The 22,683-nt window shown below is 56.4% G+C and overlaps 7 protein-coding genes across 7 annotated transcripts; 5 read left to right on the plus strand and 2 right to left on the minus strand.

Annotated features, from left to right (window-relative positions):
• The first annotated feature begins 149 nt into the window (after positions 1-149).
• Positions 150-1,812, plus strand: BJ171DRAFT_507096 (uncharacterized protein). The gene is made up of 5 exons (XM_053111182.1): positions 150-934; positions 1,124-1,146; positions 1,224-1,301; positions 1,413-1,440; positions 1,564-1,812. The coding sequence occupies exons 1-5, from the start codon at positions 340-342 to the stop codon at positions 1,647-1,649; spliced, it is 810 nt and encodes a 269-aa protein (XP_052966022.1). The 5' UTR covers positions 150-339; the 3' UTR covers positions 1,650-1,812.
• Positions 1,813-2,728: 916 nt separating this feature from the next.
• Positions 2,729-4,793, plus strand: BJ171DRAFT_424711 (magnesium transporter; the record flags this gene model as incomplete). The annotated part of the gene is made up of 9 exons (XM_053107683.1): positions 2,729-2,840; positions 3,047-3,115; positions 3,308-3,398; positions 3,551-3,715; positions 3,738-3,739; positions 3,810-4,101; positions 4,216-4,226; positions 4,337-4,404; positions 4,557-4,793. The coding sequence occupies 9 exons, from the start codon at positions 2,729-2,731 to the stop codon at positions 4,791-4,793; spliced, it is 1,047 nt and encodes a 348-aa protein (XP_052966023.1).
• Positions 4,794-5,464: 671 nt separating this feature from the next.
• BJ171DRAFT_621841 (glycoside hydrolase superfamily) lies at positions 5,465-8,088 on the plus strand (the record flags this gene model as incomplete). Its single annotated transcript, XM_053115438.1, has 8 exons — positions 5,465-5,733; positions 5,844-6,024; positions 6,140-6,376; positions 6,510-6,588; positions 6,702-6,886; positions 6,989-7,106; positions 7,182-7,333; positions 7,442-8,088. 8 exons carry the CDS (start codon positions 5,465-5,467, stop codon positions 7,760-7,762), a joined length of 1,542 nt encoding a protein of 513 aa, XP_052966024.1. The 3' UTR covers positions 7,763-8,088.
• BJ171DRAFT_582322 (uncharacterized protein) lies at positions 7,963-12,487 on the minus strand (the record flags this gene model as incomplete). The annotated part of the gene is made up of 20 exons (XM_053114169.1): positions 7,963-8,092; positions 8,229-8,257; positions 8,383-8,423; positions 8,517-8,584; positions 8,682-8,797; positions 8,907-9,013; positions 9,133-9,298; positions 9,400-9,521; positions 9,626-9,670; positions 9,764-9,784; positions 9,937-9,981; positions 10,181-10,207; positions 10,277-10,340; positions 10,464-10,507; positions 10,860-11,008; positions 11,141-11,252; positions 11,369-11,657; positions 11,798-11,917; positions 12,131-12,205; positions 12,317-12,487. The coding sequence occupies 20 exons, from the start codon at positions 12,485-12,487 to the stop codon at positions 7,963-7,965; spliced, it is 1,941 nt and encodes a 646-aa protein (XP_052966025.1).
• A 287-nt stretch (positions 12,488-12,774) lies between these two features.
• Positions 12,775-17,182, plus strand: BJ171DRAFT_507112 (uncharacterized protein). Its single transcript, XM_053111183.1, has 15 exons — positions 12,775-12,884; positions 13,116-13,192; positions 13,365-13,402; positions 13,529-13,635; positions 13,982-14,045; positions 14,226-14,328; positions 14,509-14,595; positions 14,716-14,866; positions 15,086-15,250; positions 15,376-15,492; positions 15,592-15,802; positions 15,937-16,239; positions 16,343-16,441; positions 16,610-16,748; positions 16,902-17,182. Exons 1-15 carry the CDS (start codon positions 12,836-12,838, stop codon positions 17,034-17,036), a joined length of 1,845 nt encoding a protein of 614 aa, XP_052966026.1. The 5' UTR covers positions 12,775-12,835; the 3' UTR covers positions 17,037-17,182.
• A 338-nt stretch (positions 17,183-17,520) lies between these two features.
• Positions 17,521-20,818, plus strand: BJ171DRAFT_599498 (uncharacterized protein; the record flags this gene model as incomplete). The annotated part of the gene is made up of 5 exons (XM_053114937.1): positions 17,521-18,507; positions 18,676-18,840; positions 19,082-19,248; positions 19,411-20,555; positions 20,678-20,818. The coding sequence occupies 5 exons, from the start codon at positions 17,521-17,523 to the stop codon at positions 20,728-20,730; spliced, it is 2,517 nt and encodes an 838-aa protein (XP_052966027.1). The 3' UTR covers positions 20,731-20,818.
• A 135-nt stretch (positions 20,819-20,953) lies between these two features.
• On the minus strand, positions 20,954-22,538 carry BJ171DRAFT_599499 (uncharacterized protein; the record flags this gene model as incomplete). Its single annotated transcript, XM_053114938.1, has 6 exons — positions 20,954-21,386; positions 21,531-21,700; positions 21,837-21,905; positions 22,035-22,081; positions 22,186-22,196; positions 22,419-22,538. 6 exons carry the CDS (start codon positions 22,536-22,538, stop codon positions 20,958-20,960), a joined length of 846 nt encoding a protein of 281 aa, XP_052966028.1. The 3' UTR covers positions 20,954-20,957.
• Between the last annotated feature and the right edge of the window lie 145 nt (positions 22,539-22,683).

Genomic DNA, 22,683 nt, shown 5'->3' on the forward strand with positions numbered 1-22,683 from the left:
GGACTCGGGATCCAGAGCAGTCGGTGCGGCGATGCCCAGCCAGGGACGGCAGAGGCGGGCACAACCACGAGGTGCAAATCCTTCGCCCCGCCTGGTGCCCCGCTGGCGCTCGTTCGCCGCCATCTCACTTTTCCTCGACGACACCGCCAGGATGGACGCCCCTCTGTTCGACGTAGGTGCACCGGGCCTTGGCTGCCTTTCCACGGGCTAGCTCGCCGCCTGGGTCGCTCGCCTCCCCCTCGCCCCGCCCAAGTCTAATGTGCGAGGCGGTTCGGGCAATCCGTCGCTGGCTGTCGGCAGCAAGGACCTGATCCATGCTTCTGCGGCCCATGCTGATCAATGGCCCCCGTCCATCGACTCCCAAAGATCTCCACCGCTCCGAATCCCACCCCGGCCGTGGTCCAGCAGTCCGGCATGCCGGGTTCCGACGACACGCCTCTGATGCAGTTTGCGATGAGCTTCTTCGTCATCCTGGTCTCGGAGATTGGCGACAAGACCTTCTTCATCGCCGCCGTCCTCGCCATGAGGAACTCACGGCTGCTGATCTTTAGCGGCGCCATGGGAGCCCTGGTGTTCATGACGATTCTGTCGGCCTTCCTGGGCCACATCCTGCCCAATCTCATCTCGAAGCAGTACACCCAGCTGGCCGCCGGGTTGCTGTTTATTGTGTTTGGCTTGAAGATGCTCAAGGACGTCTACACCATGTCCGGCACCGAGGGCAAGGAAGAGCTCGAGGAGGTCACCCAGGAGCTCGCCGAGGCTGAAGTCAGCAAGAAGACGGATGAGCTGGAGGGAGGTGGCCTGCAGCCCCAACCCAAGGACGAGTGGTGGGTCCCCTTCCAGAACCTGGCCACCTACCTCTTCTCGCCGATCCTCATCCAGACCTTTGTGATGACCTTCCTGGCCGAATGGGGAGACCGCAGCCAGATCGCAAGTAAGACGCAAGGTGTTGGGGCGGGGATGAGGGGAGCGCTCCGCCGCACACAGATGGCGATACCGGTGTGGGTGTCGATGCTGATATCGGTGCTGATATCGATTGTGCCACTCGCCGATGCTGATATCGATTGTGCCACTCGCCGATGCTGATCAATTGCGCCACTCGCCGATGCTGGTTTGCCCCCAGCCATTGCCCTGGCTGGTGCTCAGGTATGTGGACATCTCGATCGATGCAACTGTGTCTGTGGCTCGGACTGATGTGCGGCGTGCGCTTGCTGGTCTTGTAGGGATTCTGGTTCGTTACGCTGGGTGGTCTCGTTGGCCACGGCATCTGCACTGCCGTTGCCGTCGTTGGCGGGCGACTGGTAAGAAACCATGGATGAAGGATGCGTCATGCTGCTGCGGGTGTGGGAGGCAGCACTCCCTGAGTTACGGCAGTCGAATCGAATGCTGACTTGCCATCCTCTGTCGTGAAGCTTGCCGAGCGGATCAGCGTCAGAGTGGGTAAGTAATCTGGATCGTGTCTGATGAAGCGAGCGACTGGCCGGATCGACATGCAAGAGAGTCGTGCGCTTGCAAGCCGACACTGCGCCTGGCTGATTTGCTTCCTCTGTCGTCGGGCCCCAGTCACTCTTCTTGGAGCAATCCTCTTCCTGCTCTTTGGCTTTGCGTCAATCTACCAAGCTGCCGGCCCTCTCTCCGCGGATGACTAGCGGATATGATGCGATCGATAGAGCAGCATGCATAGAGAGACAGCCGGCGCGGAGTCCCGAATAATACAGCGACTGCTTGATGAAACGAGACAGCCCCGGGCCGTGATGCTGTGCGGGCGACAGAGCAGCAGGAGCAGGAGCAGGAGCAGGAGCAGGGCAGCGCATGTCCCAGCAGCAAAGCAAAAAATGAACAGGAGTCGGAGGACCCCGGCGGCATCGCTGAGACCGAATCTCAAGCCAGTGTTCCCAGCACTACTCCATGCGACTGGTTTTCCTTGCTCCGTTGCCGGCCTAGGGCGTACCCAGTTCTTCGAGAACCCTCTGCCCAGCCCTCCGGCCAGACAGGGTGTTCACACAGAGCTTGCTGCAGGCCGACTCTCAACAACCCGAGAGCACAGCGACGTGAGCCCGCCAGTGAACCCCTCCACTATTCAGTCCCTCCAGAAGCAGAGGCCACAGGGAGGTGCCAAACTCCCCGACTGAAAGCACCTTCTTCGCCGCAGCGTTATAACCGTATCTGCGCTGCGCTGCCTCGTTTCGGCGGGTTGGTGCGACTATCGCGTCCTGGTTGCTCCCTCGTTCGACATGGTTCGCTGCCCGACAATCACCCCGGCGATCATCCCGATAGCCAGCCCGACGCAATTACCCCGGCCACTCTGCTGATGGATCAGAGCTGCTGCCTCGTCGCTCGCTTGCTGCTCCGGCTCACTCATTGTGCTCGTCTGTCCACGTCCTGATTGAGGGACTCGAATCTGGCGTCCATCTCTGTCCCTCGCCCGCTCCCACACACCGCTCAGCACACAAATGTCCTCACAGCCACAACAACCCAACGTCAGGCGCTGGTGTCACGACAATGCATTGCCAGCATTGGCTGTCGACGCTCAGGGCTGACGTCTCGGTCGGCCGGTTCAGCTTGGCGACATATGCCGGCACGGCCAGCCTCGATCGTGGGAATATCCCTTGGTGCCATCCGCCCCTCCCGCCTGTCTCTTGCTGCTCTCACCATCGGCCCACCTGCTTCTGTCGATCCTTCCTCTAGCGCTCCACCTTCGCCCCTTCAACCCTGTATCGTACGCGCCATGGCCGATCCAAAGTATGTGGGACTCGCGTTGGCTCTCTCGTCCGGCCTTCTTATCGGCTCCTCATTCATCATCACCAAGAAAGGGCTGATCCAAAGTGCTCAGCAGTCAGGTTCGTGTGGGTTTGGCACCGTGGGCTTGCCAGTCGTTTTGCACCGCGCTACGGGAGGCCGGGCACACCCACCATGCCTGTCTGCGGGGTGCATTCGCAGAGCTGCACAGTTGGTGAATCGGGCAGAAGGCGGCTCGGTGTCTGTGGCTGTGGCAGGAATGGCTTTCACACCCTCTACTGTGGCGGGCGGTTACTTCCTCCAGGAGGCGGCGCAACTCACCTGGAATCGCACAGCTACCTCAAGAACGGGCTGTGGTGGGCCGGCTTGATGACAAGTGAGTTGAAAACCTGTCGAACCAGGTCTACTCGCTCGAATGAGCCAGACGACCACCGACACTACCAAACTCCAACACATTGTCGGCTGCGGCGCCATCCAATGCACATCGGGTCCACTGGTTTCTGTTGCTGTCCATGCGTGGGACATTTGCTAACGCATTTGTGTTCTGACCGCACTTTGCCTGTCGCAGTGATCCTCGGCGAGATTGCCAACTTCACCGCATATACATTTGCTCCAGCCATCCTGGTCACCCCGCTAGGCGCATTCAGCGTTGTCATTGGGTAGGACGGTCGTGGCGATCCAGTCGGACTGTTGCCCGAGATACCCAGTCACATCATCCTGGACCAGGCTGCTACCTTGACCGAATATCGGACAGGGCAGAGCATCGTCGGCGCAGACTCTATCCGTGGTCTCATGCATTATACGACTATAGATCCGTAGGCGCCTCGGTGTTTCTGCACGAAACCATGTCCTTCCAGGGCCAGCTCGGATGCGCCCTGTCGATCATTGGCTCCGTCATCGTCATTTTGCACTCGCCAGAGGAAAAATCCATCGACTCGGTTGACGAGATTCTGACGTACTTCCTGCAGCCAGGCAAGTACAGGCGAGCCACAGATCAGGCGTCCACAGCAAATCATGCATCACTCGGCATCGCTCTTTCATCTTACTCTATGGCACTGGTCGAACCTTAGGCTTCATGGTCTACATGTTCCTGGTCTCGGCTGTATCGCTCTTCCTGATCTACCGCATCGGACCCGTCTACGGCTCCAAGAACATCCTGGTCTACATCACGATCTGCTCGCTCGTGGGCTCGGTTTCGGTGATGGCCGTCAAGGCTTTCGGCGTTGCCATCCGCCTCACCATCGAAGGCAACAACCAGCTCATATACCCTTCGACCTGGCTCTTTGGCTTCATTGTCATTGGCTGTGCCCTCACCCAGATCAACTACTTCAACAAGTCGCTCGACCTCTTCTCTACCAACCAGTAAGCTCCGCCTGCATTCTCGTGGTAACAAGGGGCCAGCACCTCGCAGTCTTCGGAGCACCGCACTAATAGCCTTCGCTCGACTCGACTGTCGATGATAACGCGATTCCTCAGGGTTACCCCGAGTAAGTCCTGCTGTCGGTTCATACACGCGATGCGCAGGCACATCTGAGTCACTGGTGGGGTTCGAAATGATTCGGGTTAGAATGTGCCCACTAACTCTGGCCCTCCTCAGTCTACTATGTGTTTTTCACCTCCGCCACGATTGTAGCGTCGGTGATTCTCTTCCAGGGATTCAACGATGTAAGCGCATCAGTGCATCTAGTACCTCACCGCCGTGATCGGGGTGTCGTGGTGTCGTAGTGCCATCGTGAGACAGCGCTGCGGTGACCTGTTTTTGATCGCTCTGAGCAATAGCAAATCCCCTGACTGTTTTGTCGGCTGCGACTATCCAGAGCGACCCCAAGGACATCGTCTCGATATTTGGCGGGTTCATCACGATCTTCATCGGCGTCTTCATGATCAATGCGGCTAAAGATGAGCAGCATCCGATTGCAGCCGATTCCACAAAGAGCCTCGACAAGATCCCCCTCCGAGACAGAGATCGCTACAAGAAGCGGTCGAGCGTCTCGGCTGGAGAGTCGAGCCTGCTGCGTGATGCTTTTGATGAGAACTCTCCCGATGAGGCTTGATTGAACCCCAATATCAGAGCAGTCGATTGCGTCCTGCACACTACAACTCCCGTCATGATCTTTAGACACATGATTCTGCCCGTCTCTGCTTAATTTTTATCGCCTCCCGTGCTTTGATTGCCCATATATCGTCCGAGCTGCGTTCCCATATCCAAGCAATGGTGCCATTGTCTCCAGTCTAGAGGGGCGTGGCTTTGGAGGCACTGCTTGTTCAGCATGTCTTATTGGCCCTCGACCGAGGATTTCATTCCAAATGGGCGTATGCATGAATCGCGGCTCACGTTTCGCTAAACCCCTCTGACATTCGACTGATCCGAGCTTCGTCCGGTGGGGCCTGCGTGCCTCAATGGGCATCGGAATCAGTGGCTCGGCTGTTGTCGGAAGCCATGGCTTGGCTGCTACCGGTGCTTGTGTGTTTGCATACCTCTGTGTTTGGCACTTGTAGATCATGATCAAGAGCCGTTGCCCCAGAGGACCTGGACACAGAGAACCTAGACAGACTCGTTGCCGCCGTCGTTTCTGGTACGCTGATCGATGGCGGGCTGGGTCAGCGCCAGTCGTTCGCGCCAGCCCGAATGTGGTGCATTGCGGGCTGCAGTCTCCATCATGCCGCCGAATGTGCTCTGCCCTTCCAGCCGCTACCACGACCAGCCCATGTCCGTTGCGGCATCATGAGATCTGACGCACTGCTGCACTGCTTTGGATATGCGCTCGCTGCTCTGCTGAGCATCGTGGCTGTCGCTTCGGAGCCCATTTCGCTTGCCGTTGGAGAGAACGGCACCTTTGTCGATCAGCACCAGCGCGTGCGGATCTTCCATGGCGTCAATGTGGTCTACAAGCTTTTCCCCTATGTCCCCAGCACCGATGCGTTCGATCCATTTGACTCCTTCAGCGAAGAGGACGCTCGCCTTCTCTGGAGCAATGGGATGAATCTCATCAGGTCGGTGTGATTGCCAATTACCAGATAAAAGCCCATCTCTGCATCTCAGTTGTCGAGGCTCATCCAAGACTTGATGAGTTGTCCTGACGGCTGCTTTCGTTGCTACTCAGGCTGGCGGTAATGTGGCCCGGTGTCGAGCCTCAAAGGTCGGTGCGCAATCAAAGCTACATTGAACAAATCAGAAAGATCGTTACGCTCTCGGCTGCCTACAACATCTCGGTCATCCTGGAGTTCCATCAAGATCTGCTCTCCGAAGCCTATTGCGGCGAAGGCATCCCTCAATGGGCCACGGTGAGCGCTTGGTTTCGCACGAGGCTCCTTCGGGCATGGCCCAATTACGAGGCAGTAGCTTGATCCGTGCCATTTCATCAAACTCCATTGCTTATGCCACCTCTTGCGGCTTCAGTACACGGATCGCTCCATGCACTTTCCATTCCCGCTCGGCTGGCAAGATGTCATCCCTCTTCAGCTCAACCTGGGCGACGACCATACCCCACCGTTTGCTCTCGGGTCGGATGGGCGGCCCTCTCGAAGTGACTGCGATCGCTTTTACTGGTCCCAGTTCACCTACAGCGCTTTGGTGGCGGCTGGCTATCAACAGTTCTACACCAACTGGAATGGCACCCGAGATGCCTTTGTAAACGTGAGAAACCACTCGGAACTGCTTGGGAATCAAAGCGTCCTCTCTAGAACCTCCATATCCCTCCGGGTATCGTTCTGTCCGCTCTGTGCTTGAACAAGTCTCACCCCACTTCACTCATTGCTTTGGTTGCCAGCACTGGAAGTTCGTCGCTTCATCCTTCCTGCAGCACGAGAATGTCCTTGGATACGAGATCATGAACGAACCATTCCCCGGTAATCGTCACCTTCCCTGAGCCTCATCGCTTTGCCCATACGGCTCCAGAACGCTATGGTTCACGAATCCTTGTCGTGCAGTGGTCTCATATCGATGCCCCATGCACCTCCAGGCGACTTTTGGAAGAACTTCGAGCTGGTGCTTCCGACTCCGACAACATCGCAGCTTCCTGACAGGGCGCTGATAGCACCGTTCATGGATGTCGTGGCCCGTGCCATCTACAGCGTTGATCCAAGCCGGGTTGTCTTCTGGACTGGAAACGTCGTGACTGATGTCGCACCTGTGGGATTCGACGAGGTACTTGACTCCACTCCGTTGGTCCAACTGAACAGCCACAGCGTATCGCGATAAGCGCAGCTCGGCGATGCGACATCTACTCATTCGCCCGTTGCTGCTTAGGTGCCAGGTGGCAAGACACGAGCCTCGCACAGCGCTCTCGTCTACCACTATTACAGCACCAACCATCCGAATCTTGAGCCCTTTGTCGATCAGAGAATCCAAGACTCGAGGCGACTGGGTGAGCAAAGATTCATCCGGGTCGTCTGTCGCCGATTGCGCTCCACATCTCTGACTCCACTTTGGATTGCTCCAGGGTGTGCCTCGATCCTCACCGAGTTTGACCTCGGGGCGCCTGAGCGAGCGCAGGTCATGGATTTGATGGACAAGCAACACCAATCCTGGGCGGCCTGGCAATACAAGCGATATGCCCCCATCACGGGCTGGTCATGGGGGTTCTTCAACGAGGTATGGGTACCATGTCGGCGCTGGCTCGCAACTCAATCCCGATTGCAAGTGGGGGCCCGCAGCTTAAATCAAATCAAATTGGCCTCTTATCCTCTCACTGGCGCATAGGACGGCTCTCAGAATCTGTCGGTGCAACGAGCACTCGCCCGAATCTATCCAGAGGCAGTTTCTGGCATCCTTGTCAGCTACGCATACGATCCGGACTCTCGGACCTTCGAAATGTCCTTCTGGGCCAGCCCAGAGATTGCGATGCCCACTCGAATCAGAGTACCGCCGAGTCAGTATGCCGGGCGCTTCCAAGTCGCTGCCTCAGCGGCTGCATCACCGACGCAGGATGGCCTGCACCACGAGCTCTCTGAATGGGGTGTGCAGATCTGGTACAGCGGCCAAACAGTCCAGCTCGTGCAAGTGATCGTTACCCCAGAGTAGACTGCGCGGCGCATATGAGAGGGCCGGCCGTCTCTCGATGTAGTACCCTTTGAGTGAGTTGTATTCAGGGGCGCCATGGACAGTATGCACGGATGTGTGCATCGAGCCGGGGCGAATCTACAAGCGGCCGATGAGAACAGTTGAGATGATCAAGCACCTGCGGCTCTGCTCACACAAGTGAGGCTCGAGGTAGCAGACCGTCAGTTCAAAAAGAACCCACAGTGGCTGTTCTCCAGAGCCTTCTCGAGCTGCCGCTGGAGCTTTGATTTTGAGCCGTACTCGCTCAAGAGGAGTACGTTGAAGCATGTGTGCGAAGTCGGTAGCAGTTCGCTGAGTAAACCGACGGCTTGTATCAGTACTGGTTCCGCTCGACCGAGCCTATGACCGCACAGCGCATACGATGGCATATCACAGCGACATTGGCGCTCCGCGTGGGTGTATGTGTTCGGAAAGACAAAGGTCATACCTGTCTCCTCCGTTCTTGGCAATCACAAACTATCGCATTTGGCCGTTTCAGGAGCCGTGGGTGCGAGGCAAGAGAAGACATGTGTGAGGAGCGGCAAGGTCCACTGTGCATCGATGTAACGCAGATGTTGGATGCATGCGATCGGTTGGCTTACTTGCAGCTTGGCCAAGCCTCCAATCGGAACCCTGTCTGATCCTGGCGGTTTCAAGGAGCGGGATCGTCTTGTCAGCCCGGCGCACTGGCATATCCATGCGCAGCTCCAGACCGGAGCGAGATGTCCGTTCTTACCGGTCGCAAAGAACAGGAGACGCTTCTTCATTTCATCGTCGAATGTGTGAACGATTGACCAGAAGTCTCTACAGCAATCCCAGTTCGATAGATGTGTTGGTAGACCACATAGCTCACGAGGTTGTTCCACACCCGGTACTAGCGATCGCCTCAATCTCCCCTCACCTGATATATAACGAGTCTTTGTCATATCCGTCATATTGGGTCGCAGCCTCCAGCTCGTTGAAGTCCAGGGTCGGACTACCGCAAACTAGTTCCTGAAGCTCCTCTGGTCGGAACAGCTGTCTCAAGGTTAGAGCAACTATCTCTCTTAGAGCAACTATCTGGCGTAGATCAACCTCCCAGCCATGCTGGCGGGGTGCATCGATGCAAAGCAGCGCAGGAATGTACCTCCATAGCGCTTCCGGACATGACCGTGTCGAACCCGGCTCGGAGCGATGTAAACTGAAGAGAGACCAACTGATTGAGCAAAAAGTCGACGTACAGATCCACAAACTCTGTAAGAGCAGACATGCATTCGGGTCAATATGAGCGCACAGAGAACTGAAATCCAAAACGACACCCGGTATTTGATGTTTTAAAAGTGAGTGCGCCGTCGGACTGGTCGGTCTGATACCTTGTCGGTTTGAGTTTGTTACGCTCCGCTGGCTCCCGTTTTTGACGAGTTCGTATTCCTTGATCTCCCCTGTGATGGTCTCGTATTCGACCTGAAATGTTCGGCTGTAGACTTCCTCGACGTCGTCGGAGCACTCCAGGAGCTGCTGGAGGCCCTTTCCAAGATCCTGGAGTGGCGGCGTTGGTTCAGAGATAGCCCAAAACGACCGTCTTGCCAACGGCATGACAACCGACGATCACTCGTGTGCGCTTTCCTGCTATGCTGTACCGGATCGACTTCACAGAGATCTCTCAAGTTCATCGGGCCTCCGAGTAGCTTCTTGTACAGCAGCGTTGGGAACTGTAGATCTAGAACGACTCCATTGTATATGGCGAGTCCAAGCAGCTTTCCTGCTCGGCAATTGTCAACAAAAAGCTCAATTCAACGTGTCTGAGCTGCTCCTGACGGAAGTGCCAGTGTTGCCTACCGATGAGTGAGTACTCCTCTGACGTACTCGGATCGTTTTGCAGTCCTCGTGAAAACCATCGGACTCTGGAATCTTTGAGTATTTTCCAACGGACGTGTGAGCGCTGACTTTGGACACTTGATGCACCGGCTCTTCCAGAGGCTCATGCCATCCACAATGCCTTACCTTCGTAGACCGTAAACATTCCTGAAGGAGTCATGCGAAAATAGCAGGGTGCGCCGGTGGGTCAGTGGAGGCGTCATGCTGAACAATGCTGGCGTTCCGGCTCAGTTCTATCGACGATCCTGTCACGCTTGAATTGTATCGCAGCCGCATCGAACAGCACAGCAGCAACTCACCAAAGTTGGGGTCGAAAAGCTCCTTGAATATGAGCTGAAAGAACTCTGCCGATGAGACGAGAAATGCCCTCAAAGTGTCAGATGGCGGTGTGTTCCGTCACCAAGTACTCACAGCGTCGACTCAGACTCAGTATATATCCAGAAGACGACACAGCGGCTGTCTCGGTTGCAACCTGTCGCGGCAGGGGCGTGGAGCTCTACTGCGCTCGCGGCACATCACGCCTACATTCGATCGTGTTCGTACCTTTCTGCACTCCTCCTTCGTCAATGCCTGGACGACACAAAGAGATTAGCCAACCGCCTCGCCGCAACTAAGCTGACCCAGAAGTGACAAACTTACCTTCTTCTCCAACAAAACTGACTCGGAGCTGCTTCTTGAGATCTTGGGACGGCTTGGAGGCAAGCTGATGTGCAGAGAGCGATATCGGCGGTGTATCGGGGAGAAGTCAGATGACAGCGCGGTATTGGTTCTGTCTGATAGCGAAGCACCCACGCCTGTGACTCTGCGTTGTTCGCCGCGAACTGACCTGGTACATGGCGTCGCGTAAAATATGTTCTCGGCGTATATCGACTGAAAATGCACAATTGTACGATGTGCCATTGTTTGCATGATGGGGACGGGCCGAGTTGATACAGGATCAGCCGAGGCGATACAAGATGCAGAGAGATGGGATTAGATATCGGCAAGATTGTCCCGTGGCTCCCACAATCGATCGAGAGGCTCGAGGGTGTTCATTAGTGAAAGTGTCTATGGCAAACAGCTCGCGAGCTGCGGTCATTGCAGACGGTGCTGTTGTGGCTGTGACACCCCTGTTCAAACAGAGCATTTCTGAACGATAAGGAGTCGAACATAGGACTCCTGCAGCAAGGATGCATTTCGCGATGGCTGATGGAGCAGAAAGCGGCGCATTGCAATAACATACGCTGCAAATATGGGCTGTTTACGCCAATGAACAGCGCCCTAAAGAAGGCATCCTGGAGCTCCCGTCTCATCGACACGAGGGATTCGATTTTGAGAATCTCGGACTTTGTCGAGGTACTCAGCAAGAACGGATACTGAAACAGCGAAAAACTGGAGGTGCAGCGTCGGTCAGAGACATATCGGTCCGACATCGCCCTTTGATCTTGCCTGCAGATCCGAGTCTGCCGCTTGCTCGAGCCGTCGCATTCGCGCGCAATCAATCGGCTGCTCAAGCGATCCCACCCGTCCTTCTCTTTCCATGCTCGGTAGTCATCCTTGAGCTCGATCTTGTCCTCAACGCTGGGGTTGTAGAACTCGTAATATGGAACAAATCCGTTCACTTCGTTGACACAGTCTGTCGCCAAGTGAAAGGTACCGAAATGAATAACATATGCCCGATCATCCACAAAGGTCGCATATGTCGGAATGTCGCAAGTGTCCAACAAATGCATGTCTGCCGAAGCTACTTACAGAGCAGCTCCATGCTCCGGATGGCCGCAACAACGACATCGTCGCGGCTGCTTGGCACAAGATCAAGCTCGCGCAAGATGGCGATCCGCTTTGAGATTGTCTGCTGGAAGTAGCCAACGATCTGCAGAAATGCCTGGGCGGCCTCCTCGCGGCTACTGAAGCTTCTTGTGACTGAGTTGGACACAATCTTGCCAAAGAGCAGGCGGTGACTTTGTGAGGACGAGCCCAGGACGGTGCAAAGCTTTGGCATTATCATATCAGAGTAGTCGGGATCCATCATCATCGGATTCTGTGGGAGGAAGGCGGATGTGTTGTTGGCAAGTGGCAGCGCAGACAGTGATTGGCAACGGGCCGAGCCGAGGCAAGAAGATTCAATCAGCGGAGCGTTGCCCCAAGAAAGAGAGAAGTGCAGACGATGGAATTGCTCACCGAAAGAATAATCAACAGCACAACCACATCGGTTTCGTCCATGCTTTGTCTGCCATTCTTGATGTCGTCAAGGGTCGCAACGATGCCTCCAATGACGGCTTGGCCGAGATCAATGCTGGCCTGGAGGATGGAGCAACATGTTAGATGGCAGCCATTTCAACGACTGCCAGTCCGTCTGTTTCGGATCGTTTCGGCTGGTTCAGGCATTTCATTTGTCTCGGTCGCTTCGGTTGCTTTGGAAAGACTGAAGAGACTGAAGCCACCAGTCTTTCCAGCCTTTCGAGTCTTTCCAGTCGTTTCTGCAATCTCAGCTCTTCCGGTCACAGCACACACCTCGGGCACGGAGTTGAACCACTCAACTACTGCACGGATATTGATCCACCGCTCCCTGGCCAGATCAAATTCAGCCTACGGACCATTATCAAGGGCAGATTGTCATTCATCGTGATGCGGCTGGCTGGGAGTTCACTTGCAGCCGGAAGCATGTCCAACGGTGTCAGTATGCCATCGAGTGCGTACCGGAATGAAGACGTTGTATATCGACCGCAGATTGCCAAAAGTATCACGAAGATGGCTTTTGAGCCTGGTATTGGACTGAGCGCCAGGCGACTTGAGCTCTTGTATGAGGCCGTTTCGCTGACAGAGCGGCTCCTTGTCGACAGGGTCGGTTATGGGTTTGGTCTGCTCCATGTTGCGAGAGAAGGGGGCGAGCAGGCGCAAACGGCGGCGGCAAGCAGACAGAGCCAGGCAACAGTCTCCGCAGGGTCAGGGCGCAGCTGTACGGGAAATACAGACTCGCTCTCGTCGATGGACGCAGCGAAAGATGGGGTCGACGGGCAGTGGTCTGTGGCAGAGGCGTGGGAACGACCAGGCGGCCTGGGCTGGCCCCTTCTCGCCGGCCTCTCGCCCCACGCCCCGTCTCGCCGTTACGTAAGCAGACGAACATCCGTCCTCGGCGGGTCTTCGTTGTGCTCTGTCCAGCAACGGCGACGATCTGGCCATCGCCGAGAGCACCCAGAGCCTCCGCCGCCCGCACCGATGTCGTCAGACGCAGCCTTGGTTCCAAAGACGCCTCCCAGAGCAGCGAGTAATGCCCTCCCGCCCTCTCCCCCTCTCCCGCGCTGAGTTTGCTGCATAGCCTTTGTCCTGGGATGCTTTGACCAGGGTCCCTCTCTCCACCCGATTGATGGCATCATTGCCCGTTCGCTCGCAGTCGCAATCGCAGTCGCAAGCGTTATGCCGTCCATGCGTTACTGAGATCTGCCACGAACTCGTCTGTCCTGCCGCGACGCATGTTTCCTGCTGCTACCCGAGCCAGACAAGAACCGCCTGTGCAGAAACATCATCATCCACGGCTTCTGTAAATACGAGAATAAAGGATGCGAATTCAACCATGTGAGTGCGTCGCTGCCGTGGACTGTGTTGTCACAAGCACGGCTCGCCTGCTTCTCGCGGTGGCATTGCTCGGCGCCGTTTGGCTATTCACTCTGCCCCGAGTGCCGGCGGCCCAAACCCGGCGTCGAGTCTAACTCTTGTTCGGCGTCGATGCCTGGCTCGCAAACCAAAGAACAAGAACGGCTCGGCTCAGTCCGGGGTTTCGGAAGCGTAAGCAGGAGTATTCGAGCATACCTGCATCTGCAGGTCTGCGAGTCCCGCGCTGTGTATTGAATGCCGTCGCTTGTGGGCATCGATGCCGGCCTGACATTTGATTGCTGCAATGGCGCCTCCCAGAACCAGCGCCATGACAAAGCTTCGGGTTGACTCGCCGGTGTTCACCCCGACCAAGACCGGCAACGATTCCACAATCAACAACCTCTCCTTTTCTCAGAGGGCATCCGGTAAGGCTTGCTATCGAGCAGCAATGTGTCGTCTGCCCAGGTACTGCTGGCTGGCGCATCCGGTCCTGGCCATTCTCGGTCCTTTTCGAACGGCATCGCTCGCGAACGTCGTCGTCATCGGCTGGATCGATATCCAGATGCTGATGTCTTCAACCCGGAATGGGAAAATGCCGCCTCGACCCCCGATACCATCCCCGGCCTATTCTCGACCTGCTTTTGGGCTACAATGTGGATCATGTGTTGTTCCTGGATCACTGCTTGGACATTCCCCCCCCCATTACGACGTCCTGACGGTCCTCAATGATGCAATCTCTGGCAATCTATCGACTCAACATTCTGGTGCTAGCCTCTCCGACACCGACCCTGGACCCAGGCGCAGATGGTCAGCGCTTGTATAACGGGATGGACAGGTTCGTTCGCGCAGACCGGCGCCACGCCTGACAGGGGAGGCCGCTGATGCTAATACAGCCTCCCGCGTCTGCAAATCCGCTCCGGGCTCGTCACCAACAAAGCGTTCAGCTAAGCGGGCCTCAGCTCTATCATCCCGTACCAACAACCCGCTATGACCATTCCTCCTACCATCCCAACAGCATCAACCCGTACGCCATGCAAAAGCCTGTTGGCGTCGCGGACCACCCGATGCTCAGCCACCACCCATCGCATGGCCTCTTGAAATCCGTTCCGAGTGATATGGTAATAGATGCTACAGCCGTCTCTGTCGAAAGGGAATAGCCTGACACGGCACCGGAGCATCCAGGAGTGCCTGTTGCATCAGCCCTTTTCGAGTCCTTATCCATTCTCAGCAACAGGCTCCGGCAGGGCGATGTCGGCGTTCGCTTGCTAATGATCCTTGCTATCGTCGGTCGCCACCAGCAAAATCCATATTACCAACCAAACCCTATGGACGGCATGATGTTTCAGCAGCAGCAGCAAGTGGGCATGACATCGGCGCACGAGCCTGTAAGCCACGCTGTCTCAGCATCGCCATCGCCATCGCCATCGCCATCGCCATCGCCATCGCCATCGCCTTGGATCTGCTCGCATGAATTACCACACGCTTACGAGCCGATGTCTTTACAGCTTCAATACCATCTGTATGCGCCGCCGCTGCCCCATGTGAGCAGCCTGCCTCCGCACCAGAAGACCATCCATGCCTTTTTCATGTCCGATAAGCTGCGCGAGGATCTGCAGCGGCGGACCGAGGCCACGCTGGTTTCAATCGACCCAACTTGTGAGTGTCGGCAATCGCCAACCGGGAGCAACTCAAGAGGCTTCTGGAGGCATATCCAGGATCTCGCTGACGGAACAGCGCTTCACCTGGGAGTTGATTTGGCGGACCCTCGCCCACTAGATTGATGGCGCTGATTCTCAGTCCCTTTTGTGTGTATTTGCCCCCTTTGTGGCTGATATCGGTCGGTCGCCCGTGAACTCCATCCCGCAACGTCTGCAGCGCCCGAGGCTGCGCAGTACCCGGCCGAGGTGCATGTCTACAACAACCTCTATCCGCTGGATGAGAACAAGGAAAAGAACACCAAGGTTTTTGGACTTCCGACATCGGTCTATCGGTCGACGTCATCAGTCGACGGCAAATCCTATTGTCTGCGGCGGGTCGAGGGTGAGGCATCACACCAGTTGCCAATTTCACTACCGTCGAATTCTCCGCGGCTGATGTCGCCGCAGTGTGTTGCTCCACTTCGATGCAGACTCGTGATAGCTGAGCCATTTTGTTGTTCTCCGTAGGGTTCCGCCTGACCAACGAGGCCGCCATGTCCAACATCGATGTTTGGAGACGGATTCGCAGTGCCAACATCGTGTCGCTGCGTGAAGCCTTCACCACGCGTGTCTTTGGAGACCACTGTGAGTCTAAACCTGCACTGGCTAGCATTGGGCAGCAAGGGTCTGCTGAGAAGATTCCGGAATGCTGCTCCACTGACCTGCGGCCGGGCTGCCGTTCAGCTCTTGTATTTGTGTACGATTTCCACCCCTTGGCACAGACCCTGTACCAGGTTTACTTTGCGCCGTATCCTCATGGCGGCCCCGGCTTGCCCGAGAGAGTTCTCTGGAGCTACGTTGTTCAGCTGGTCTCTTGCCTGAAAACCATCCATGGCGCTGGACTGGCAGCCCGGGTGATTGAGCCAAGCAAAATCCTCATCACCGGCAAGAATCGGTGGGTTTTGATATACGAGTGCGTCGCAGACCAGGACTTGCCCCTGGCTGACTTATATGGTCCTGCTGTGTCGTTCGACCTGCTTATTGCGTTGCTCACCCCATCGTTCTGCCGTCTCCATTTCTTCCTATCAGCATCCGACTGAATTGCTGCGGCATGTTCGACACGCTGACTTATGACGGCACGCGGTCTTCGGTGCAGCACCAACAGGAGGACCTGCTTCATCTGGGCCAACTCATCGTAGCGCTCTGCTGTGGTGCCCTTGGTGCTGTCCACAACCTGGCGCAATCTGTCGAGTACATTGGCCGCCAATATTCGGCCGATGTACGGAACGTCATCATGTACTTGCTCTCAAAGCCCACGACTTTCAAGAGCATCGATGACGTCATAACTATGATGGGCCCGCGTCTCCTGACCGAGATCAACAGCGCATACTAGTGAGTATTGTATCTCGCGAACGTAAACCTGGGCGCCGAAGTGGCTCTCCAGCGCACCTCTCACCATGAGTGCAACGTATCCTCACGACTTTATTGACTACAGCTACAACGATATACTGGAAAACGAGCTGACTCGGGAGCTCGAAAACGGCCGACTGTTCCGGCTGCTATGCAAAGCCGGGTTCATCAACGAACGGCCAGAGTGAGTCCTCCCTGCGGTCGATGGAGGCCGAGTCGGGGCGCTCATTCGGGTGGCTGAGCAGCCATTCACACCAGGATCAAGGCCCTGTTTCCGTGCGGTGCGGTTGATTTTCGCTGCAGCACTACCTGCATTTGTCTGACTGAATCAACGATGGCTGCGTACCCGCAGATTCGATATGGACGCAAGCTGGTCGGAGACAGGAGACCGATATCTTCTCAAGCTCTTCCGGGACTATGTGTTCCATCAAGTGGACGAAAAGGGGAATCCGATCCTGGACCTGGCACATATCGTCCAGTGTTTAAATAAGGTGAGTCGCCGGCCAGAGCCATAGGATATCATGCCAGATCATACTATGGCGTCTGCGACTGGGACAAGCAATCGCGTTCGTTCGGTGGCCGCTGTTCGTGTGCTGAATGTGTTGTTGCTTCACTGACGATGCAACCACTCCCCATTCCCACAGCTGGATGTCGGTGTTGATGAAAAGGTGATGCTGATGAGCCGAGACGAGCAGTCATGTCTGATCGTTACATACAAGGACCTCCACCAGTGCATGGAGAATGCCTTCCAAGAGCTGCTCAAAAGTAAATACAATTAGTGCTGAACAACGGCTTCGTCAGCTGCTGAGGGCCGGCTGTGGTGCGAGTGCTTCGGGACTGGGCTGACCATCAAAATTCTGTTGCGGGCACGGAGAGCTTTGTCTTGAATACACCGGGTCGATCTCCCGTGGCGATGATCGATTGCAGATGGCGATGATCGATTGCAGATGGCGACCATGCCGCATGCCACATCCCATCGCGATGCAGCAAATGATCGTTGTGGTGGTGGATGAGAGTGCTCCACGAACGCTGTGTGCTGGGAGTCGGGAAGCCGACTGCATCATCCGAATCACGGAATCAGCAAGCGCAGCGGTGTCGTCGTCGATGATGGAAGCTCAGGGACTCGACCGGCGACGAAACAATGGAGCAAGGATCGGATTTTTTTGTGAGAGCACGGCGACCCTCGAGGCAGTGACAAGAGCGACCCGGCGGCTCTTGCTGGCCTTTGGGTCGCTTGTCGTGAGCAGCGGTCACAGCAATTCCATGGGCTATGTTACCGTCCTCGTTCAGCATGCATGGGTCATGCAACCTGCGCTTTCGCAGGCTCAGCGGCCGGGCTGCAGTCAGCCTGGCCGGGGCTCCATCGGCGTCAGCACAGCTCCCAAGCGAGGCAGACGATCGATCGGCGAGATCCCACCGGCCAGCGCTGGTGTCCAGCAGGAGGTCAAGAACAGCTGCCTGACCCACAACGACTACCATGAGCTTCCACAGGATGTCCAGCCCTCCGTGCAAACCCCCCGCGGGCACCGGCGGCTCGAGCCCAAGCGCTCGGCTGTCCGCCTGAGTGTCCCGGGCACCGTCGCAGACTTTGTGCAAAAGTGCAACTCGGCTACAGGCGAGCCCCGGAAGAAGCTGGAAATCGAGGCCCTTGATGTCCTGAAGCGCCTGGAGCACATGGTCCTGGCGAGCCAGATTGCCGATCCGCTGCGCAAGCGGGAGGACACCGACACCATCGACATTGCTGTTCCGCTGTATCTCGAGATGGCCGGTCGCGGCGGAAAAAGTCAGAAACTTCAGCACCAACTCATCACCGAGACCGGACGAAGCTTGCGCGAGCGTGAGACAATCGAGCGGGTCCGCCGGCTGGACCAGAGCAAGAAGGAACGGCGTGGGACAGTGGAAATCGAGGCCAAACCGACTCGGTCGCCGCATGCCCAGCGGTTTTCGAGCATCTGCCGCCGGTCAGTCCTGACCATGACCCAAATCCACTCCAAGGTCATCCAGGACAAGGCGTTTGAGCTTCTCATCGAGGCCCTGGACACGAACGAGCTGGCCACCGACAATGCCGAGGCGACATCGCTGTTGCTGCTTGTCAAGGAGATTGGCGATCTGATCGACGAACAGTGTCGGCGCATCATCCGAAGCAACAGAAAAGAAGCCATGCGCGGTTCTCTGTCAGATACGCTGCTGGAAGATACGACGGCAAATGTGTTTGTGAAAGTGGATCAATACCTCGAGCTATTTCTACTCGTAAGTGTAGACTGGGCGAAGGGTCAAGCTAGTTTGCCAATAGCAGGGCGGTGCGAGGCCTATTGCGGAGGCTCATGGTTCGCAAGTCGACACAGAGCCTGCTGAGCAGAAGCCATCTGGCCCAGCGTGCGCACTAGCTGATTTGATGCACCGGCCATCCAATGCCAGTGTCTCTCACACACACTGCAGCGGCTGGAGTACAGTGTCGAAGCCAAGCAGTTTGCCATCCCGCACACCATCCAGGTGGCATTCAAGCAGATCCTAGAAGCAACCCCAGATTTGCAAACAGACGATCCCCACATCAGCTACAGCATCACTTGTGTGAACGAGACGGTTGGTGCACTGCCATGGGCTTTGGAGGGGCATCTCTATGTGCATGCAGCTTCTGAGAATGCACCGGTGTTTGACGGCCGAATCGTGGCCGTGGGAAATCAAGTCCGATGCATTGGTTCATGTATGGCCCGGCAATTTCGAATGCCCACCTGCGAGGGCCACCTGCAAGATCCCGCCTACCAGGTCGTTTCTCGCAGGCTCAGCTGCAAGGCCCTGACACTTTGCTTGCACTCACTTATAGATAGACTGGCTTCTCCTTTCCAAGACCGAGGACGAGGAGGTGATGGCTGGGCCCATCGCCCTCTCGCTCCTCGCTCGAATCCTGCGCATGACTCCGCCAAATGACATTGACGACATGACCGAGCCGTTCTGCGGCATTTTGGAGGATCTGCACGAGAAGCGAGAATGGTGAGCTCCATCTCTACTTCATAGCACAGCACGCACAACGATGGCTGTTGCAAACATCTGTGAACTGCCGTAGTCTGCTGATGGGACCAGTGCGCATGGCAATCGGTTGATATCCAGAAAATGGAGAAATCGAGCAAAGCTGACTCTCACTACGTTCTCCAGGCACATTGGAAGAAAGTTCATCAAGCTTCTGGCATCTGCCTCGCTTTACAATGAAAAAGCCAGTCGGTTGTTTCTCCGGGTCCTGTCACGGATGGACCGCTACCACTGGAGCTGGCTCTATCTTGCGATGCTATCGCTTGGCGTTCTATCGCTTTCTGCAGAGACATCGACGATTCGTCGCATTGCCCTCGAAGAAGGGTTGATGGTCTACTGCTCCTATGGCGACCAAGCCGGCATCGCCAGCACCGCCAATGGCACACATCCCGAGGCATGGAAAGTCCGTGCTGGGGCTGTCTCGGCCCTCTCGGAGATTTACTACTCGACCCGGGCCGAGGCAGCCGGGCTACTCATCCGCGAGACACTGGAGCAGCGGCGTGTGGTCGAGCAGCACAGCCACGTCAAGATGCTTCTGGACAAGCAGTCCGCCCTGGGTCCGTTCCGGTGCGGACCTCGCCGTCTGTCGTTCCTGTTCAAGTACATCTGTGTGGCTTTGGCCGAGGCCTATGCCGAGTCGCAGAGCAGATACATCTTTCTGCGCAAGTATCTCAAGACTACCGAGGGACGCCGAAAACGGAGCATCCGGAGTCGGGCCTCCACCAGGCAGGCGAGCGAAAGTGGAGCCGAGCATAAGCCTGAGAATGCCCAGGAGCTCCGGTGGGAGCAAGAGCTTCAAGAGCAGGAGCTCAAGCGACGAGAAAGCGCGCGGCATATTTTTAAAACAACCAATGTCTATGTCGAAGACTACCAGCCCGGGGCGCATCTCTCGCATGTCAAACGGCGACAGCTCGAAGTGGTCGAAAACTCGGTCGATCTCAACCACTTCCCTGCCCTCAAGACGGACGAAATCCCAAAGCTCAATTTGTCGTCAGAGAGGTATCACGAAGACTACAAGACATTTGAGGCAGACGACACCGAGAGCGGCTATGTACCCGATATCAAGATACCACACGCTCCGTCGGTGCTCGGGCCGTACCGATACAATTTGCCGGGACACAAGGCCACCCGACTGATCAACGTCATTATTCCGTCAAATGGGACAGTCAACAAGAGGAAACTGTTCAACCACCATTCAGAGTCCGCGACCGTCGAGGAGGCCTCCGCCGACACAGCGCCGCACCATCCATCGGAGGGGCAAAGGCAGACAGGTACGGGCTGCACGAGCCTTGGGCTGAGGTGGCTAATCGATTATGCACTTTGAAGCGGCTTGAAGGGTCCTGACACCCCAGCCCGTTACCGGACGCCGCTGACGCTGTCATCCTATCCGCAGCATACCCCCCAATTGTTTTGCCTGGAATCCACGACGCCCAAGGTGAAGCATAGAGCCAATCGAGATGCAAGCACAAGAGCCGATGGCTTGCGGACGAGCAAGCAAGCATTCATCGGGATCTATATCGACCGTATTATGAGCCAGAGCACACTCTGGGGTGGGGAGGGTACGAGGAGACACTGTCGCAAATATATCCATCGATGACAACAGACTGTCCACGATGACCAAATCTGTTGAGACAGAGCGGCAAGGGATGATACGTATGCACAAGAACATGGCACTATTCCTGCTCAACGATGATGGAGATGAGTGCGGGGGATTCGGGCCGAAGGTTTGTCTCAGAGACGATGGACATGCTCGCCAAAGATTCGTCGGCATCGTGGATCTCGGCTGCATGTGATGAGCATGACCAGTCGCTCTCCTTGCGGTCGGAAGAGCGGCCTCCATCATCGCCATAGCCATCGCTGTGCTCTCCCATGGAAAGCATCAGACTTGACTCTGAGTCTCGTTGTCGCCCAGAGTTGGGCCGGCTCGATTGAGGAGTCGTGTACTTTGAGGTTGCAGTGGACCTGGAGTGCGGGATGCTCAGCACGATCGGATAGAGCGAGATGCGCTCAAGATGACGCTCGGTCTCGCTCCAGTCGCTGTCGAACTTTTCCTTGGAGTAGTTGGACTGGGACGAGAACACTTCGATCTTTTCAAGATGCCGCTATAGATGGAGGACGGATGCAGAATATACCGATAGCGGGTCGTGCGCAAGGCGTTAGTGCAGCCAGCGGGGTAAACGGTGCGATGGGGGGGGGAGAAGGAAAGCCAGAGTGGTCTCAGCCTGTCGGTCGGCTATGCGACTCACAATATTTTCCTCTTTGATTTTCTTGAGCTGCTTCTGGCGAATGTGTTCGAACGGATTGATTTCCTGTGGCAGGGTCCTCATGCCCTTCCATTCCTCGTGCTGTTTCTGGACCATGTTGGAAATTTTTTTCAGGATTTTGATGTTTCCTTGATGGATCTCGGCCGCTCGCTCTGTGTCGACGAATCGGCTGTGTTGGAATGGGACGCGGGTTCTGGGCTCTGGGTTCTGGGATGTGGTGTGGGATCTGCCAATACCCCGGCCGGATCTCGGGCGCAGATTCAAGACTCCATACTTTGGTCTGCTTACCGGCTTCACGCTGCATGCGCTTGGCATCCTTTTTCTTTTGTTCGCGAAATTCGGCTGGCGTTTTGTTATCTGAGGCAAGTGATGGGCAACGAGTGGTGAAGACCGGTTTGAACAACAGCCAGGCGTGAGCCGCTGCGCGTCGACGACCTTGGGGCCGATCGAGACTATTGTGTCTGATGGAGATGCATGGTCATTTACCGATGGCCGGCTTGATTTCATTCAACCGGTCCAAGTGTCTCTGGTGCCTGGAGAGGGGGAGGTGAGTGGAGGAGGGTGAGATCAACCCATACGGTACATTGGGAACCGTGGATGCATCTGGCAACGATTGCAGCGAGCACAGAGCGACTACCTGGCCATATCCTGGGCATATGTCGTGAGGTCATTGTCGAGTCCGCAGGCCGCAAATGTCCGCATCCATTCGCGCCGGAGTGAAAGGGAAGTGCACGACAAGGCAGGTGATGTGAGCGACATTCTTTTATACTATCGCCACAACCACCACCACCATCGCCATTGTCGCAGATCACTTCGCGCCAAAGCTGAAGATTTGCTTATGAGGCTCGCGAGAGCGGTGGCCGCCCATACCCATTTCTGCTGGAGAAATCGGTTGGCGGCTGGGGTAATAAGCTGAAACACTTTGGCGGTTTTGCCCTTGCAGGGCTTTGAGGCCGGTTCGAGAGCCGCGGTTGCCATTGAGGAGGTCATGAGCGTGGGAGGAGATGAAGAGCAAGCAACTTGGGGGGCGAACATGGACAGCGGTAGGAAGCGGCTGATCGGTCCGTGGCCCGTGGCCCGTCCTGGGGACCCGCGAGCAGCCCGATCGCAAGTCCGATTGGCAGCTGGATGGCAG

The sequence above is a fragment of the Polychytrium aggregatum genome (genome assembly GCF_025602895.1).
Source record: "Polychytrium aggregatum strain JEL109 chromosome Unknown BJ171scaffold_21, whole genome shotgun sequence".
Classification (NCBI taxonomy): Eukaryota; Fungi; Chytridiomycota; class Chytridiomycetes; order Polychytriales; genus Polychytrium; species Polychytrium aggregatum.

Excerpts from the sequence above, each read along its gene's own strand:
- BJ171DRAFT_507096 (XM_053111182.1), top strand. The coding sequence starts at position 340 with ATGGCCCCCGTCCATCGACTCCCAAAGATCTCCACCGCTCCGAATCCC. Across the intron at positions 935-1,123 it reads AGACCGCAGCCAGATCGCAA|CCATTGCCCTGGCTGGTGCT; the intron begins GTAAGACGCAAG and ends GTTTGCCCCCAG. Across the intron at positions 1,302-1,412 it reads CCGTCGTTGGCGGGCGACTG|CTTGCCGAGCGGATCAGCGT; the intron begins GTAAGAAACCAT and ends TCTGTCGTGAAG.
- BJ171DRAFT_507112 (XM_053111183.1), top strand. The coding sequence starts at position 12,836 with ATGTCGTCAGACGCAGCCTTGGTTCCAAAGACGCCTCCCAGAGCAGCG. Across the intron at positions 14,046-14,225 it reads TTGTATAACGGGATGGACAG|CATCAACCCGTACGCCATGC; the intron begins GTTCGTTCGCGC and ends CCATCCCAACAG. Across the intron at positions 14,867-15,085 it reads GGTTTCAATCGACCCAACTT|CGCCCGAGGCTGCGCAGTAC; the intron begins GTGAGTGTCGGC and ends CAACGTCTGCAG.